Here is an 18,907-nt window from a genome sequence, read left to right on the forward strand (position 1 = left end):
TCGTTGTAGCGTTAGAATACAGTTCTTCCTGTCCATTCGGGACGAAAGGTTTAACAGCAGTGTTTTAGAAAGGTGTTTTTCAGTGTATGAAACTAGCTTAAATGTTATATTTTTATTGTTTTTAATTTACATGCAGTGTTTGGTGTACGATTTGCTGAGAAAAGTGTACCGATAATTTCCTGTTAGTGTTACCCCTTTAAAGCTATCCCGTGAAGAAAGTTCATTTAATTGGTGTATTTGTCTTGTATCTTTCAAATGTCATTGAAACGTCAAAGTGAATAGCTCTAGCCGACGCGTGATGATTAAGAAATAATCCAGAGCGAGATAAAGAGTTAACGTGGTGTTTACTTTAGGTCTTGAGTTCTTTTTGTGTGGTTCAAAAAATCTCAAAGCTTCTCCCATCGTACGTAAGGTTCTGGAAAGTGTTAACGTACTCGCGTACGAAAAATCGAAAGCCCGTGGAAAGGGAATCACCTTCTTCACGCACTTGGCGCTGGTGTGAATCCGGTGCGACCGGTCGGTGGCGTTGACTGTAGGAATTTCTCCTGACACAGACACAGCAACGGACACACTCCTCGAATCACGATGGTGATGTCACTGTACCGGACTATCAAAGGCCACACGGGGACGTACAAGCGGAGGAAGAACCGCGAACTTGAAAGAAGGTAAGTGTGCAAACATACCAATTGAGCGTGTAATATGATACGGTGTCTCGTGTGCGACTCAAGGTTGAATATTTAAGGGACTTGCTCGCCGAAGAACATGTTGGTGATGGTCCACCGTACCATCCACCGGGGTTAACACTTTTCGTAGCGTAACGAACCAAAGTTGAATCCGTGAAAGTGAAAGTTTCTTCCACCGGCACGATGTTTGCTTAGCCTGGCTTTTGGCTTTAGGTTTATTTTAAAGATTAACATTCGATTTACCAACAATCAGCATGGTTTGGTTGGTATTTGTGCTGCCCGTGGGTAACAAGCTCTGGTTGATTCAATACATTGTGTCAAATCAGGGGTGAAGCACCCTCCATTTGGGAGGTCAATGGGAGTGAAAATTATCATTTAAATATCATGCAGCAGTGGGTAGGGACGCATCGTTGAGATTGTTGTATTAGTAACACGAGACATGTGTTAGAAAGGGTAGGAGGGCGTGTCAGTAGCCGCAAAGGTTGAATAATCATGTGAAGGGAAAGCCGAACGGCTATGCGAGTTGTGCGACCTGCTCCGCTCAATTCGGTAGTACTTCGGTTCGGGCAAATTATGGGGTTTTTTGATGGACTCCTAGCCTCGCGATCAGCATCGTTTCCGGTCCGTGGCGCCCCCTAAAAGTGCCGCGTCCGCCGGAGGGAACGGAGCGTTTTTCCGACCGGCGGGAAAAAGGAAGCATCCGTGACGATGAATGCGAGGAGCCGCGAAAGTGGGAAGCGCGGGACCGTTCGGCCCAAAACTAAGACTAAGAGGGGTGGGTGATACACACGACACCGGCAAAATCAAATACAGAAATGCGTGCGCCAGAGAGAGAGAGAGAAGAAAAACACCCCACGCGGAATGAGCATAAATTGGCAGCGAAATAAAATAGCTGCACGGTACACATTTTTTCCCAAACACACACACTTTATTGGCGCCCGTTTCTTCGGGTCGTTTTGTGAAAACAGACCGTTCGGCCCGTATCCGAGGTGTGGAAACAGATGGTAGCCTATTTGTCGGTAATGGTTTTATGGATAAAACATGGCATATCACGTGTTCATACCACGTCGAACAGTAAAGGTTTTATAAAAGTTATGAATGATAACAATAAAAAAGGCCGTTAGTTGTTTCACATTCGATTCGCTGAAGAAGAGACCGAAAGCGGGTGAAGAAGGTGAGAATATTGAGGGATTTTTAACATCGCATTGCGTGTGAAAAGCATGTACGTATTTTAAGCTCTTGTACGAGTTGTTTTTCAAAATGGTGCTTCTATAGGAGTTAATAGATGTGCATCTCAAAAGTCATGAAAGTAAATCGATACTTAACATTTTTTCGGGAGCTTTAGATGACAAAGGTGATAAAACACGAAGCTATTTGAGTTGTAAAAAAAAGTGTTGCTGTATGAAATGAATTCAAGTAACCTTGTTAGAGAAAAGAAAATATCATACCAAGACCTACCTAGACGATATCACCTGAGGAGATTTCCTCTCGTGAGACTATCTGTTTGAAATGCTGACATGGAATGGTCTAAAGCGAATAAATACTTCCGTAGAACAAACAATACCATGGGAGGCGATGCAAAAACATTGTCGGAAAGGGAAGAACGCTAGAACCGTGGTCGTGATGCTGTGTGTGGTCGTCTTGGATCATGATCTTATGCACTTGAACCTTAGCTGACATCTTGACCGGGAGTGAGCTGTCAGAATCTATGGCAACATGTAGCGTGATAGATCCGAATCGTGTGTCCAATTGTTGACATGACGAGCAAACTGATTTACAAAAAGGTGTTATGTGTTATTTGAACCATAAAGGATATTTGGATTAGTTAAGTGCTGCTTTAGGATCTTTTCGAACTTCTTAGGAAGCACGAACAATTTTATCCGGTTATGTTATATGTTCGTGTTGTTACTAAATCTATTTTAAACATGACCGAATCACAACAACATCCTCGCTGGCCTTAAGAACCCCCCCAGTGCCAGAGTAGTTTCGCAAGACTTTGGTACGGATCGGAGTGGTGTGAATTAAACAAATGCCATTGAATATTTACATCGCTTTGTTTTCCATCGCACTGCGCTTTTCTGCGCAAGCAGCATAAGTTTCCTCGGTAATGGTGTACAAATTCTTACAAGCATTCATCGATTAACCCTAGAGGAAAGGTGCCATACACTTGCGACAACGATCTGGTGATGGTGACGATCTTTCGAAACTGTCGATTCTTTCGAGTCCGTGTCCACCGAGGTTCCGATGAAACAAAGAGGAACGGCGAGCGCAATCTATGGCCTGTGTAGATCCAGATCTTTATGGGATGCCTAAGTAACGGAACGTAAAACCCGGCGCAAGTCAAATGTACTCCTCACGATTCCCCATGTGGTCAACAAACCCATTTGGTGCGCCCCGGGATGATGGGGGCCGTCGTCATGGAGAGAATCATCCGCGAGAATGTTGGCGAGGGGGAGAAATATTCCAAATTTTATCGCTTCCTAAATCGAGCGACATCGACGATGTCTTCTGGTTTCCCGGGGAAGGGGTGGGGAAAGGGGGGGGGGCGGTGGTAGTGGGTGCAAACCCAGGTTCGTCTAAGAACGTGTGGAATGCTTGTTGTGTGTGGCGAGTGGTTCTCGGGTTTTCTAGATAGTGAATATTTTTCTCGCAAGGCGTTACCTTCGGTGGAAAGTAGGAAGAATTTTTTTCCCCCTACAAATTTATGATATTTCCATTTTATGCACAAATAAACGCTGGCGACATGTAACAACGACATGTTGGCAAGTTTCTAAATATCGTGATCGCGACGAGGAGCGTTTTATACGGATGGTTATATAAAATCTCTTGTTGTCAATATGTTGATAGTTTAGATTTAGTTATTTTATTTTACAAGTAAAGGGTTTTAAGTATTATATTGTCTTTTTTATCTATTAATCTAACATACAATTTAAAATTATAATTTTTACCACCACAGAGAACCGTCTTCCTCATTTAACTTTAGAAAACAATCTTGTATGACTAACTCAAACAAAAGACCTTGTAAGCGACGAACCCGCTATTGACAACCAACCCACATCGGTGGTGGGTCTAAAGGTACACATCCTTCAGTCGAGAAATGTTGTCTAGCACCAGGCGAAGGTGGGTGCATCAAGAAAAATGCATCACGTCCATGGGTTGGCACTTGACTCAGCGTACGACGTTAAAATGTCATAATCATCGTCGCCTGAAACCGTGGTGTCGAATGATTGCTCAATAATGCCGTTGCCCCGTGCCGTAGAAGTTCTCCCTTTCCTTAGCCCGGATTATTACCACACTTCCTTTTCGAGATGGCCGCCAATTTAACGCCCAATTGAAGCAAAGTGTTCCGTTTTTGGCGAAACGATTATTATCGTCCCGAGACAGCTTTCCCTCCCTTGGTCAACGATGTCCGATGGCACTGCCGTTAGATCTGGGCGAAAACCGCCGAAGGAAAGCTGTTCCATTTCGGAAGTAATATTGTAGAAAGAAGCGTAGAGTATTTTTGCGTAATTTTGTGCTTTATCGACTGAGTATTTCGCACATCAAAGTGTTCCGGCATTCGATCGTTTTCGATCCAGTTTTCCTTTTCTACCGTGTGCTTTCTGCGCCCTCCCTTTTTGTTTTACTTTTATCTCAAAATTTTCCACTTTCCAACATACCTGGAAAAAAAGGCTGCAGCTCAAGAAAACGATTAAAATATTCCAATACCGTTTCCGTGCATGTGAGTGAGAGTTTTGCAACTCCCGCACGGGCCGTTCTCCGTCGTTGAGAAAATGGGAAAGCCAGTCAACGAAAACGATGCTAATTGGTGATTGCGCGGCTCGGCTCGTTTTGCTCGGACCAGCACTCATTGCACCGCTTTGCCGGTTGCGGTGGTTCTGCTGGCTGTTATCAAGGAAAAAGCAGCCCGCCCCGTTTTGCTGGAGGAAGTGTTTGGTGCAGCTCGGAAACGGGGAGCCGTGTGGTTAGATCGCGGAACGATATTTCCAGTAGCGGCGTGCCCGCTGTCGGTTATTTATTCGACGTGAACGACGGTTAAGTGCGCATCAGTTTGCAGTTTGCTCTAATTTCATCTCCGGCCAGCCATTATCGACAGCTCCGCCATTTATCGCAACTGTTATTGACAATGGCTCGGGCTTTTCGAGGGCATTTGTTATAGGCACGTTACGTTTCTATCGATCCCTTCCGCACCGTTACAAATCTTTCACTTTTTTAACTTCGGTGGGGCGAGCTTTTGTGATTGCTTTTCGCTATTTGAACAAACCCGATCAACGTTAGAGAAATCAAATTGTGTTGTTTGAAATCTTTGATCAATCGAGTTAAATAAAGGGACGTTTGTTGCAGTCAAATGATTCGATTTAGCAATCATTAACACCAACATGCATTTTACATGCATTCATGGCACTCCCTGGAATAAATCTTACGGGCACGGTTCTGACCTTCTACATTCGATCAGTTTGCTGAAAATATCGCTCGAATCAACGAAGAGGTTCGTCGCTTGCTTTAATGAAATTAGAAGCACTTTTTAGAAAAAGAATGAAAAAACAACTCTTTTGCTCTGGACGAGGATAATAAATAAAATTGGTGAGGAGCCTTTGAAAATCAATGCGACACACGTGTTCCATAACACCGGTTGGTCGTGAGGAAAACCCCCTTACGGAGAGTCATCCATTTCTTGAGGAAGACGAAGCAACAGTTGGGAGCAGTAAGAAGGCCCATGTTTTTCATCCATTTCGTGACGACTTGAAATGACTATACTGCATCGGATAGCGTCCCTCATTCCGGTGGCCACAAACGGGTTGAGATCTATTACCGCACAGCTTGTTCGGTACATTGTTGCACCTGCCGCTCCACGGTAGGTTACATTTTGTTAGTTTCACAGTGGAGCTGCAGCACGGTGCATTAGCATAACGTGTCGTGCGCTCGGTGGCCGCAGCGGGTCGGGTGTTCTAAATGACCGCAACGACCCGGCGATCAATCGGTAATTGCGGGTGATCCAAACCCGGCCGGATCGATAATTAAGTGTAGCACAACGGACGAGGCGGTCGTCGTCGACCCCCCAAGGATGGCGATGGTAAGGAACTTTCGCCAAGGACGGGCGATGATGAGGCTTAGAAAATTTTGTGCCGAGCATTGATGGTGTCCCCTATGGACACGTGAATGGCGTCACTGATGAAGATTGACGTGGAACGGAGAGGATGGACAATCCCTGCGTGTTAGCTATTAATAATAATCGGTTGATATTGAAAAAGTAGAACGACGGAGCGGCTCGGCGTTCTGCGAAAGAAAACATCACCGAAGATGGACAGCGAATTTTCCGCTATTAACAATGATTCGGAAATGACGGTTCTTGCATCATCAGGGTGCTTTATAGTACGGAAAATGATTAACTATCGATCGTTTTCCTTTGGATTGTCATTTTTCATTCAAGGTTTTATTGAAACATGCCATTTTCTATACATCTTTCTATGAAACCGGTCATATTTTAACAATCACCATGTATGAGTGGGGTAGTATAATGTATGGCATCTTCAATTCAACATACAAATTGACCTTTAGTGCTTGTAACGATCATCACACGTGTTGCATAACAAAGGTATTTATGGGAAAGGATTGCGATTTCTGCTTGCAGCAAAAACCGCTTCAGATTGAATATTAATTCGTTCACTTAATTCGTTCGTCCCTTCGTTGGACTGGCTCCAGCGAGGCCTCTTCTGGCTCTTGGCACACGTCCAAGCCGACGCACGCGCAGGACAACTGTTGTGTGTTTTTACATACACGTATTTGTAATGCTAATTACGGGCCATATTTCATGGCAGCCGATGGCGATGGGGAGCACAAACATAGGTAAACAAAAAAAACAGGCATCCAAAAGTGAAGGTGAGGAAGTGACGATGAAGAAGGGCCTTCTTTGGTTAATTTCAAATGCGTCGTGGTGATGAAAAGCGACATCGGTAGCACAAACCCTTTTAGTTATTCGTTATGCTGCCGGTGCGCTCCGGTGGTCGGATGTGCCGATAAAGAAGGGCTTTCGAATTTCAAGGCCGCACAATTAAACGGACACGCACCTACGATTTCCTCCTCCCCTCCGTCCCCTATCCCTCCCAACAACTGATCCAGTTCTTCGGTGCCAAGTTTCGGTTTCATCGTTTGCGTTAACAAGCCTTGTTGCTCGGCATTCCTTTGCCGAGAGTGCGAATACATTCTCGCGATGTCTAATGACAGAAAGAAAACGATGCCAGTCTCGTTTGAGAGGTATGCTTGCTGCTTGGTACTTGGCGTAGAACAGCAGCAGAATGGCAAATTAGTGCAGACCCGTGTACTGATTTGTTCGCGATAGCGATCGGAGTGAAAATAAAATACAGTACGCTGACGACGATGATGCGGCTGGGAGAACCAGTTGATTGTCAGCCTTCGAGGGCGAGCGTCTTGTTGCGTTTGAGTTATGATTGGCAGCATAATCGAGTGGCGGGGCACACAAGTTGTCACACGACCACGCGATGAGAGGGAGCATCGCGAGTACATCAGTGCGGCCAATTAGTTAACTTATGATTGTTTTCCGAAAAACGCATCGAGCGCACGACTTGGCAAGACCCGGATCCAATACCGAAGGGACAAACATTCGAAAAAAAACCAACTCTAATCATCCCTCTCCCCACCCTGACAGGTAAAGACAGCTGGAGAAGCTGCTGGACACGTTGATGGACGGACGAAGTCACGAATCGTGAAGTGAAGTCCAGCTCTCGGAGCGTCGGTGTTTGTTTTTCCAGAAAAAAAAACGTATCTTCCACTGACCGTGGCGAGGCGGAGACTAACACTCCGAGGTTACTGGCCCTGGACTGGACACGACGACGATGTCGGGTTGGCTCTGTTTGGTGACAAAATCAGGCGCCCATCGGGTTTTCTAGATTGTTTTTTAGCAGGTTCTGCACGAACGAGGTAGACGAACCTAGAGAACCCCCAGATGGGATGCCCTGCTCGAGGAATCCAGGATCGATGACGACGTGTACATGGTTTTTCAATTGCATTGCATTGGGGTTTGGCGTGTTTTTTTTTTGCAAATGAAAATGAAATGAAACGGAGGAATGGCAGAGGTTTCCCGCTTCGGAGGCGTTGAAGTCTCTGTGCGTGTCGCGGGCAGTTTGTGGGTGTTTGAGCACGCGGGGCACTCATTCGGACTCGCGAGTTCGAGCGCCGCTCCCTCTGCTTATCGGTGGCGTCGTATCTGGAGGAAATTTCGCTCCGTTTGGAGACCACACTTAAGACGTCCTGCGGGGAACCTACGATTCTTGAGATGTACTCCAAACAGATGGACGGTTCGGGGGGGGGGAGGGTTGGGTGTTCGATAGAAGGTGGTAGCGGGTGTCTTTCTCTCCCCCGAGGACGTTGGGAAGGTTCCATTCGGTAGGATGGCAGTCGTTAGCAGTGTGGTTAGCCTTATCAAAAGACTTGTAGTGGGTTTGGTTGTTCCCGCACCGGGAAATCCTTCTCACAGCCCACAGCCACCCACTCGCAGTCGATTCTCGGGGAAACTGATTTACAACTTTGTGCTCGTCGCGTCGCGCCGTATTTTGTCTGTTTTGATGAAATTTTAATTGGCTTTCGGTTTGCTTTGGACTCCCAACGATGGCAGTCTCCCCTCCGGTTTGACCAAGGCAGGCGTAGGCCAGTGTCACTGACCATCAGCGCTTTGGCTAGCCAGCCTGCTTTCCATTTCCACCCGTACCGGTCAGCTCGTACCCAAAATAGACCCGGGCCGGTAGGGAAAAATCGATACGATAACCAGCAAACCGAGAAACATGAAACACGGCCTCCGGGACGGACGGTGAAGATAGAACCAGCACCAGGACGCCACGCTGTTCGGACGGGAAAAGGCCAGACACAACATGCAACTGGTGCATCACTACGATTTCGCACGGCGCTAACAATCGCTAGATAATGCTCCACGCGGCTCCAGAGCTACTGAATGCGAATGCCTTGACTGGAGTGTGGTTTTAATTAACATCCAATCTTTTTGGGAAACTTTTAAATCTGGTCAATTATTCAACCAAGCAACTCCGGTGCGGCCTCCAGGTCGCAATCGTTTCGGTTGGATGGATAATTGTTTGCTTGCGATTGTTTTTTGCAAAGTGCCGTGGAATTATTTTAATTTCATGTATATTTCTTCAGCTCCACTAAAACTTCTTCATTAAAAATACAAGATACTAACTCACGAAATTTAAGTAGACGTAAAATAGTTGACAATAAGTTTATGAATATGTATCTGTATCGAATGATTTATCGCAGCCCTTATACGTTTATTTAAAAAGGCCCTACACGTTTCGGAGCCCTTTCGATTGCTATCTGTAAACCCATGAACAACATCTTCTTCTGCAATCATAAATGAACATTTTACGCTTACAATACTTGTGTGTATCTAGGATCGTACATTTTCACTGAAAGCTCCGCTCCGTTTCGAAACAGTAAGCCCTTGATGAATGGCTTCGAGTTATGAGGGATTTTGTTTTTGCGGCTTTTTGTGATAATTTTATTATCAAACCCCCAACCGCCCACTGGAGCACGATTTATGACGAACATAAGGGCCAAGTGGGTTCGGTTTGTCAATGTTTCATGCACCATGCACCTTATGATGGGCGTGCTGGGAAACTGCTACAACGATTGTCGTAGTGCGTGTTTTTTTTTTACAGCTTCCTTTCCAACAGTTGAGATCATCTTGATAAGGGTTAACTGCTGTCCATCAAAGCTGGCCAACCGAAACCGCTAAAGTGCTACTCAATTATGATGGAATCACGGTGTTGCATTGATTTTGTTGGTTTTGTTATGGAGGTGGCGTTTTCCATAATCACTGTAGCGTTTTACAGTGACTTTGTGAAGTAAATGAGCGTGGTGGTGAGTTGATAAGGCATATGAAGTAGTATTCATTGCCCTGCGGGTGGCTTATTAGCGTCTCGTAAATGGGATAATAATGCTTTCCCGAGGCGTTGCTGAGGAAATTTTAAAATGGATTCGAGTCAAATCGTTGCAAGTTGGCGGTGATACTTTTCATAAATGTTCGATCAATTTTCGTGTTGTAATGAGGATACTTTTCAACTACTTTGAATGCTCCATTTCTCTCAATTTTCTTGTAATTATAAACGTTTTCCTCTTTCCCCATGTGTGATTGTTTTGAGTTCGTCACCATAAGATTTTCGTATGTTTTGGCAAATGTGAAGCGGAGCAGCGCGTCAGTGCCGTATGCATAACAGCTTACGCCATTTTCTTCGAAGCACTTTGCGATTGCGTATCCATAAATAAAAAAAAACATAAAAGTGGATCGATGTGGAGTCAAAAAGTTGATGACAGAATCATTGTGACTCGAACAACACGCACAAATCTATCAAAGGCGGAGGAAAAACGATGAAATGTACCGATCGTTTTCCGTGAGTGTGTTCCACCCGAGCGCCTTTTGTGAGAGTTTTGCTACAAACAAACATCTTAAAGCGGTCGTGTCAGTTGAAATCTTTTATTTCATTCCTTTTGCGTTATGATTTTTTCTTCTGTTTATTAATGTGCAACCGTTTTCCATGATGTGGCATAATCTTTCCATCAAAAAGTGGAAGGTTTTTCTTCTCGCCCTCTTCCATGTGTGTAATTGATTCCTGGTCCGTTGTTGGTGCTCATTTTCCCATTTTCCGTATCCATTTTGTACAACGTTTAAGCTGGACGCTGCTGATTGATTCATGCCTTTCGCTCGTAATTTCTTCGACAGTCGGCGGAGATGATTCAATTAGGCCTCCTGATTGCTTCACCCCTCCGCAGTAATCGTATGTGGGCTAGAGTTACGCAAACCACCGTCATCCCGACGAAGGGCCACCCTGCTGGTGAACCGAACCCCGTTTTGGATGCGTGATCGGTTCACCGAAGGCAAATGCGCTATCGTCACCGGTTGGGTCGATTTAGATATTTTCGCTCGCGCGTGCCGTGTGAGGTTAAACATGCATGCTACAGACATTTTTTTTTCCAGAGACCCAAGGCAAGTGCTGGGCTAGGTGTTGGCGCAGTTTAGGATAATTGAGAGTAATTTTCGAAAGGCGCGTTTTTTTTTTTATTCGAAAGGTTCAGGAGGTTGTCCGAAGTTGTTGTAGTGGACGTCCTAGAAGACCCCTGGAAGTGGTCAATTGGCTAGTTACACATGAGTGTATATGCGCATGTATGTACAAGCGTGTTTACGTACCGTTTGCCCTCAGGGGGGTAGCATAGACGATGAAGATGTGACGGAGTAATGATGATGGTTGCCGCAATCACGTTGATTCTCCCGGTGAAAATGTGACACGGTTTTTGCGCGCCGTCGATCGTGTTTCTCCTGTCGCCGGGCTGTCGCTAAATTGCGGACCGATTTATTTGACTGTCGGTCGCAAACCGTATCCCGAGACCCGGTTTTTTGGACGGCTGCTGGCAATCGATGCTGCAAGTACGCTCATTAGAAGGTAATTGACGAGGGCCCCAATATGATGTAGTTTAAAGTTTCCCCGCGTCCTGACGCCGCGGTTATAAATCATGGTACTCAATCAAGCAATTCGTTTGAGTTGATTAACTGCCTCGTGCTGAAGTTATATTTTCATTTCCAATTATCAAGGCCTATCTTCGATATCCACGTGTTTAACCAATGAAAAGGAAAGCTTTAATAAAAATCGAACTCTCTTCTAAGAAGTAGTACAGGCTGGCCCCGGTTTTCGTCACCAAACGGGACTTTGACAGCGACGAAAACCGGGGTTAGCGGACTAAATATCTTACGTTTATAATACCTACTCAAGACTTGAGTTACACAAAACAAACGTAGGTTGTGTACATTCTTCTCGTCTGAATTTCCAGTAGTTGATATGAAGGTGTTCTTCAAACTACAACAAAGTTTGTGTGTTTTATCACCAAATCAATGGCAATCAATCGTTTTATATTCCGTTTTACTTTTTTGGTTTCCCTGCCGTGTAGGTTTACAATAATACATTCAGTGCTTCAATTGAAAGACATTTTTAATTGAGCAAAGTAGTCTGAAGCAGAAAACCTGCACCACCCGTTTATGAGTCCATGTTCGGATCTTCTGTCATACAAAATGCATTGAATCGTATGAGTTAAGAACAAAGCACGCTACTATAAACCAGCTTCGAACGATTTGTCAAACGACGAAAACCAGGGCCAGCCTGTACTGAAGTAGCTTATCACATTTTTCATCAACTTCATCGTCACTGAAAATTTGAACAAGGTTAGTCAGTGATTCATAAATCAAATATTGTGAACTCATCGCTCCTTTGACATCGGCTGGCCATGCACGATAATTCGTGGGAATGGAAGATTCGCTTCAGATAGCTTGAAGTAAAAGCCTGACACCAACATCGAAGAGGATAGAAAAAAAAACAACATACCAATTCGTAAGTAATTTGCTCATTGTCGTTGTGTAACTTCAGCTCATGTGAAGGTAGTGCGATAATAATTCGCACACTTGTCTCCCTGTGTCACGAGTCCCCAAGCTTCTTCCCGGGGTTTTCGGTGGTGACACGTTTCGTTGGGGGGGTTCGTCGCTAGCAACCTGTTTTATCGTTTTGCGTCCCGCTTTTCTATCTCCCAACAGGCGGCTGCCTCCTTGAAGGCGGTGCAGAGAGATGGTCTTGAACCGATCGTCACCACTTATTGATATTGTGTGCCGCCCCGACCAAACCTTGGGCAAAAACTGGTCACTCTCTGAAACTGCACCACAACAAGGTCAACGGGTCTGGCGCGGTTCGAGTCTGGGTTCGGGTCAGCTTATACGCGGCTCGTGAGGCGAAATCGGGGTTTTGATGTTTGGGGAGTGCGAAATAAAAACTCGGTTTGGCGAAATGTTGAGATGGTTTTGCATTAATTTTAAACAGCGAACCACATCATGCGGCTGCTAAGGTCAAAAGTGCTTCGACATGTGTAAACGTGTGACTTGAAAGTGGACTACAGAAGTCAACACCATGTCCGTAGTGTGTGTGTTTCGATGAAATCATCACTTGCCAGCTTAAGATGGACACGTTGCTTGGAATAATCCCCAATTCCGGTTTCTTCCAAGCGATCGCAAACGAACGACTAGCCACCGAAAGTCGGTAAAGAAATGAAAAAAGTTGATAATACATTTGCATAGCAGCTTGAATTTGTCACTTCAGGTCAAGGTGGACACTTTTCGGTACGATTTCGGTTATGGTGGTGAAGCAAATGTTCGCTATCGAATGGAAATCAGTTTTATGATAACTGCATTGCACTTTATTTTTTCTTCCCTTCGGCAATTTAAGTTAAAAAATGGTGTCTTTTTGTGTTTTTATTGATTTGATTTTGTAATCCTTATCAGATCTTGAGGAGCAGAGAGGAGTAAGTTGTCAAGTAGCTTAATCCAAGACTATCTTTTTTTATGTTCGGATATCGCGAACAAGCTGTCATATTATGCAACGCAGTATTTTATGATAAAGCACCATCATAAAACTTGTAAAACACCTTCGGATTCAAACATTACTGTCGAATTCAAAGAAGTGCCTGGCGCCAAATTGGTGTTGCCTTAAGCTTGATCGTCGTCTTTGCCTTCCCCACGAGGAAAAAAAAGATTGACGAACACCATACACATCGTACGGAAACCAATCAATACAGCTACTTTGAATGTCATCAATTTTGGAAATATTTGATTGGCACCGAAAAGTGAAAGTTTCCCGCGTGAGGCAAGAGTCACGATACACACACACACACACCAACAAATTGAGCGAAACTAATCGAGGACAAATTAAAGAAGATATTGTTTCCAGCATGAATCGAGATGGTGCCATGGGCAAATTTATGGGCGTGTTAACGAAGCAAACAGCACCAGCCCCTCGAATGAAGACAAAGTACTTTGTAGGCGTATTGATAAATCAAAGAATTTTATTGCCCGGCGCAAGGGGAACCCGCAAGCCGCTATGTAGAAAACAAGCACTCGCCGGTGACAAGAGACGTGTTATTTATTACGGCAGCATAATTGCTCTCGGGGCGATGTGTGAGATGCAGGATACGGTAGGCGAATGGGGAGCAATTAAGTTTACAAATGTAAGCAACTTAGCGGCATGGCGCACGAATGGAAACAGGGATCCTCCGGATTGAGATCCGCGGGAAGGATAAATAATTAGAGAAGCTGGTTATGGCACGCAAGCGGCGCCGGAGCAAGGACAAAACCTTCATCCAGGCGGGATAATTCGTTGTCTTATGGCCACACGACGCCTTTGGTAGAACATTTACAAGGCGATAAGGTAAGGAACTTTGCGCAGTCATCCATCGATCCGTCGTACCCGACCTGCCGTAGCTGCTGTAAATCGTGGTTTGTTACAAAAGCCGATGTGAAATTCGATCCGCGATAACATCGAGACCGTTGGCACACGGCACACATACAAACACACACACATCTATCGTGGCCATTCGATCGCGGCAGAGGCGGCAAGTAATGTAAATTGTTTAATTGTACTTAATTAAATTGTTCGCTCCCCGGTGCGAATGGAGGTTTCGCTGTGAAAATCCTCTCTGTAAGGACTCCCCGACGTTCCCATTCGAGCGAACCGGTAAGTGGCGTTCCCTTTTGCTTAGGATCATCCCTTTGGGGAAGGAGGATTGCACAAATTTACAGCCCCCACTATCTGCGATCTAAGCCTTTCCGAAGGGGGCGATGGCCGGTTCGCAAAACATCAAGCGCTGTGCCGGGAGAAACCCTCTCGATCGTACTGAAACGCGATAAATTAGTGGCTATTTCCTCGCTGCAGCGCGTTCGCGACACAATAAAAGCATACCACACATTCCCCACGGGCGGAACGCGGATGGTGGTCGGGGGGAAAACGGTGTAAGGGATATTTTTATCGCCAGTTTAAAAATATCCTTAATAGCACCATTCGTTCGTGAGCGTCGTTCGCGAGTACACAAAAGTTCTGCTTGTGGCGGCTCGGACTTAGCCCTCGGACGGTTGATGATTTTTCACCATTTATCAGCAATTTTTCCGCCCGCCACCGCCCTCCAACAGCTTCTGGCTAATCCTGGGCGAGTGCTGCCATCGCCCGACGTCGTCTATTTTCACCCGGGAGAGTGCATTGTGTAGCGATTGATTCTTTTGAATTCGAACCACCCTGCTGTGTGTGTGTGTATGAATGCGCTTTTGGCTTGACTTCCCTTAGTCCTTAGTTCATCAAAGGGTCGATGGATCCAAATCGATTGATCGGAGGTTGGGGAGAGGGGGAGGGAGGAACGTATGGAAAGTAGTGATGAGTCTTACGATTCTTTTCACGGATCGACCCGGAATCGAGTCCGTCCCTAGAAGAATCGATTCCGACCCGTAGGTGCAACGAGTTCGGGTCGACCCGAACCAACAGGTCGAACTCTCATATGGGCAGCTGCACCTACTGGTAGACCCGGAGTCGTTGCACCTACGGGTTGAACCGAAGTCGTTGGAATCAGGAATACGACCCGAACCGCTCCGGGTCGCTTACGGATCGCTCCGACCCGATAGGTTCGGGTCGACCCGCTCATCACTAGTGGAAAGCGATCGCACAATGAGGTACAACTTTTTTTTTCCCCAACCAAGAATTAAACAGTCGCCGGGAACATGATGAAGCTTGTAGTTGTGGTTTGGGGGGATTGAGAAGACAGAAGCAGAAGCCAACCTCCTCGGAGCGCCTTCGCTTGCATTCTTCCGAAGAAGATTGATCCCCGATTCGGCTCCGCAGGTACTCTCTCTGGGGGGATATTCGCTAGATCCGTCAGAGGTAGCAACCGTTCGACCTTGTTCGACTCCACAGTGGATGAAGTTAGCCCCCGGGAGGAAGAGGTAAGTGCATTGAGCCTTGATTGATCTGAATCCCAGCGCGCATATCGGCCATTCGCGGATCACTCGGCGAATGTCGTTTTTCTTCTTCCTTCCTTCGACATCAAGCCAATGTTTGTGCCAATGTTTGTTGCCCCTGTGTCGTGTGGCCAGGTGTGGCATGTCAGGATGGCGAATAATAGAAGTTCATTAAGGAGGAGTTTATTCTGCACAACTTCCCATTGCACTCGGTGATGGATGGAGCGACATTTGTGGACAGGCGATGTGCAACCATCGAAAGTGTTGGCGAAGCGCGCCAGAAGAAGCTATTTAATTGCGGAATCCAGATCGGGGATGTTAATCGAAGCGATGATGCTACCGCAGGACGGATGGATGGACTCACGTCGGTCGGTACAAATTATCATTGCAAAGAAGGGTTTCTTCTTGCTGAGGCACTTACGTGGGATTAAATTCTTGCCCCGTTGTGCAGGTGTTGATTAATCATGTTCCAATGGACACAATCGGGTGCATGTCGCATCGAAGGGAACATCGATGGATTCGAGCGATCTCACAGATCTATGCACCATTTTAGCAAGACCACACTGCAGGACTGCACCATCCGTCGAATGGACAGTAAAGCCTTTTGGCGAACAGTTGTCAATGGGATGGTAATTCCATTGCAGTTCTCTTTAAACATTTTTCCTTCGGGCGTGAAGAGTTCGTTCTTTCTTGTTTCACGTTTGATCCATTCCTTTTCTCGTTTTCCTTGTCCTGGACAAAAAAGATGTTGTAGTAGCTGCGAAGAACATCTCCATAATAGCTCCGGGAACACAATCGGAACCGTGATTGGCGTAATGTGAAGAATCGATCAGTGCAACGTTCCGATAGGGCTGCTACTATCACCAGCATCAAATACCCTATCGAATGAGACATTCAATTCTCTGCCTCAACACATAAGAGTCGAATTCAATCGACAACGATGCGCCGGAGTTGATAATGGCGGGGAGTTTAGTTGAAGAATTAATTTACTCTTATTTTCAATCCGATCGTTTCGATTTAATGCACTTTGAACGATAGGTTCTCTGTGTCTTTCTTTCATGACAGTTCGATTCTGTTTAATGTGGCGTTCAATGTTGTTGATTTTACGGATCGGTTTGTCGATTCAGCATAATTTCCTCTTCTAAAAGTGTTCAATCGACATGTGTTTAGTTGCGACTTGAGTGCAGTACCTTTGTAAACCTTCTTTGACCTTATGCTGTCGGTACAAGAGGTCACCGGGAAAAGAGTATGTAAAGTGGTTCCCTTCTTTTTCCATGTACGCGTGTTATCCTTTTAAATGATCGGGACCTCCTACCGGTCAGCCAGTGGCTACCAGAAGCTGGCTCAGACCCAACCAACCAACTAGCGATATCGCCTTCATCATGTTTTCCCTTTTCGGACTGGAATTCCGCCGGAGAAGCCGGGACAGAAGTTTTGTCCAGCAAAAACTCGTGCGCTCTTGTTTTTTTTTGCGTTTTGCGACCGCTTTCACCCACGGGCGGCGTAAGCAGTGATGCAATAGTTTGAGCATTGTTTAACATTCTGCTCGCTGGGACCGGTCGTTGTCCGAGATGAAAATGTTTCCCGCTGTGAGACGGTGGCGGCATGTTGTTGCGAGTTTTTCCTTCTTACTTTTCCTAGCGGGTTTTGTTGACCATTTGTTAAACAATCTTTCAGGCAAGCCCTGTTTCGTGTTTTCGTTAGTCCATTTGGAATAGGATTTGTGGTAAAAGTATGCTTTTCAGGATGTTGTTTACTTTGTTCATAGCTTTGTTGGTTAATTTGCTTCAATTTTCGGACGCTATCAAAGCTATGATGCTTTTCAGGATGTTGTTTACTTAGTTCATAGCTTTGTTGGTTAATTTGTTTCACTTTTCGAACGCCATCAATGCTATGAACCATTACGGTCAGCTTCTGAAGTGGTCAATATGTGATTTTATGAACTCCTCTTTCCAGTGTGTTTTATTTTACAACCAGACCTGATGTCAGGCCTCCATGATATGTGTTTTTATTGTTCCTTTCAAGTGCGAAATAAACCGAAACCCGCCCGAAGGGTGTGGCGCTTTATGGGCGCGAGATAAACGACGCCTGGCTGCCTCTTTTTAAAAGCTTCCCCTGCTTCCGCAACATTTCCGCGTATATGCAAATAATCGCGCGCGGGAAAATGCCAACGGCGTGTTATGGTCGTCATTTCGGATTAAAGCTCAAGTACCGGGAACGTGTGTGTGTTTCCCTCCGCCATGTGAAGCGGCGGCGGCGGCGGCGGCGGCGTCGGCTTCTTATGTTCCACATGCTCTTACGAATGACACTCCATCGTCGACTTAAAGGAATTCCTTTGCGTCATGTGTGCGGGGGTGTGTGGGCACGATTTTTAATCGTTTCAAACCGGCCAGCCAGCGAAAGTGATTAATCATGCAATCCTACCTCGCGCACACCAACAAGCTCTTTGCACGCCACCACGACGTCATAGGTACGTTTATGGCCGAGGCCGAAATAAGGAACAAAAATGCAAATAAAGGGTTGGAATAATGACCCTCGGGGTGAAATATGTAAACCGTTCCGTGAGTATTCTGGGGGGTTTCCTGCTTGCGTTGCGAGTTCGAAGTCGTTCGTTGTCGCTCGAGTGTCTCGTTCCGTCGTTGCGCAGACAATGGCCGACGATCTCCAGCCAGTTGGTTCGCAAAATTTAATTAATTTCGTTTTGATTGAAGTCAAAGGTTCCAGAAGGCGCCTACGGGCCTGGGAATAGACAAAGAGCACCTAAGCCTTAGCGCCTCCGGGGGGGTTTTGGAACGGTGGATTGAAGCTGTGGAAAGGAAGTGTAATAGGCTCGAGATTTACGTTTACTGTTATCCCGGTCGGGAGGGCGAGTAAATGTTTGTCTTGGTCTTGGCCCGATAGGACTTCTGGAGCTGGTTTTACGGTAGGAGCGACCGACGAAGGTGACTGTACACCGCTCATATGTAAGCGAACATGTGTGTGCCCCTTGGAGAACAATGAACTCGTAGTCCTAGTCCTCTTCCCGGCGAACCGAATACTAGTTCTCCGCGTTCTGGCCACCTGGAATGTCTCGGGAATGCGTGCTGAGTACCAGAGTACCTCTGGTGGTTCCTCCCCAGGTTCGGCCGAAATGATGAACGATGAGCTGCCGACGACCTGCTGCATTGCGTGTGCATTCGTTGTTCGGCAGGCCGGGGTTCGGTTTGGCGAAACTTTGGCGACCATAAATAACGCCGGCGCGAAGCGACCATTCGATAGGCCGGGACCCGGGATGACCCTCCGATCATCCATAACGCCGGACATTGGTTGGGGGGTTGTTTTTTTCTGGACCGATGAGAGTAAAAATAGTTCCACTCGGTGCTGGAGACATTCTTCCACCTGGGTT

The 18,907-nt window shown here is 46.0% G+C and overlaps 1 protein-coding gene across 1 annotated transcript in view; it reads left to right on the forward strand.

Annotated features, from left to right (window-relative positions):
* Window positions 1–585: 585 nt before the first annotated feature.
* Window positions 586–18,907, forward strand: part of LOC131280954 (uncharacterized) — a 119,647-nt gene continuing 101,325 nt past the window's right edge. The window contains exon 1 of the mRNA XM_058310200.1: window positions 586–665. Within this exon, the coding sequence (XP_058166183.1) occupies window positions 586–665 (80 nt within the window). The remainder of the gene's footprint in view (window positions 666–18,907) is intronic.

The sequence above is a fragment of the Anopheles ziemanni genome, chromosome 2, assembly GCF_943734765.1.
Source record: "Anopheles ziemanni chromosome 2, idAnoZiCoDA_A2_x.2, whole genome shotgun sequence".
In the NCBI taxonomy this organism is placed as follows: Eukaryota; Metazoa; Arthropoda; class Insecta; order Diptera; family Culicidae; genus Anopheles; species Anopheles ziemanni.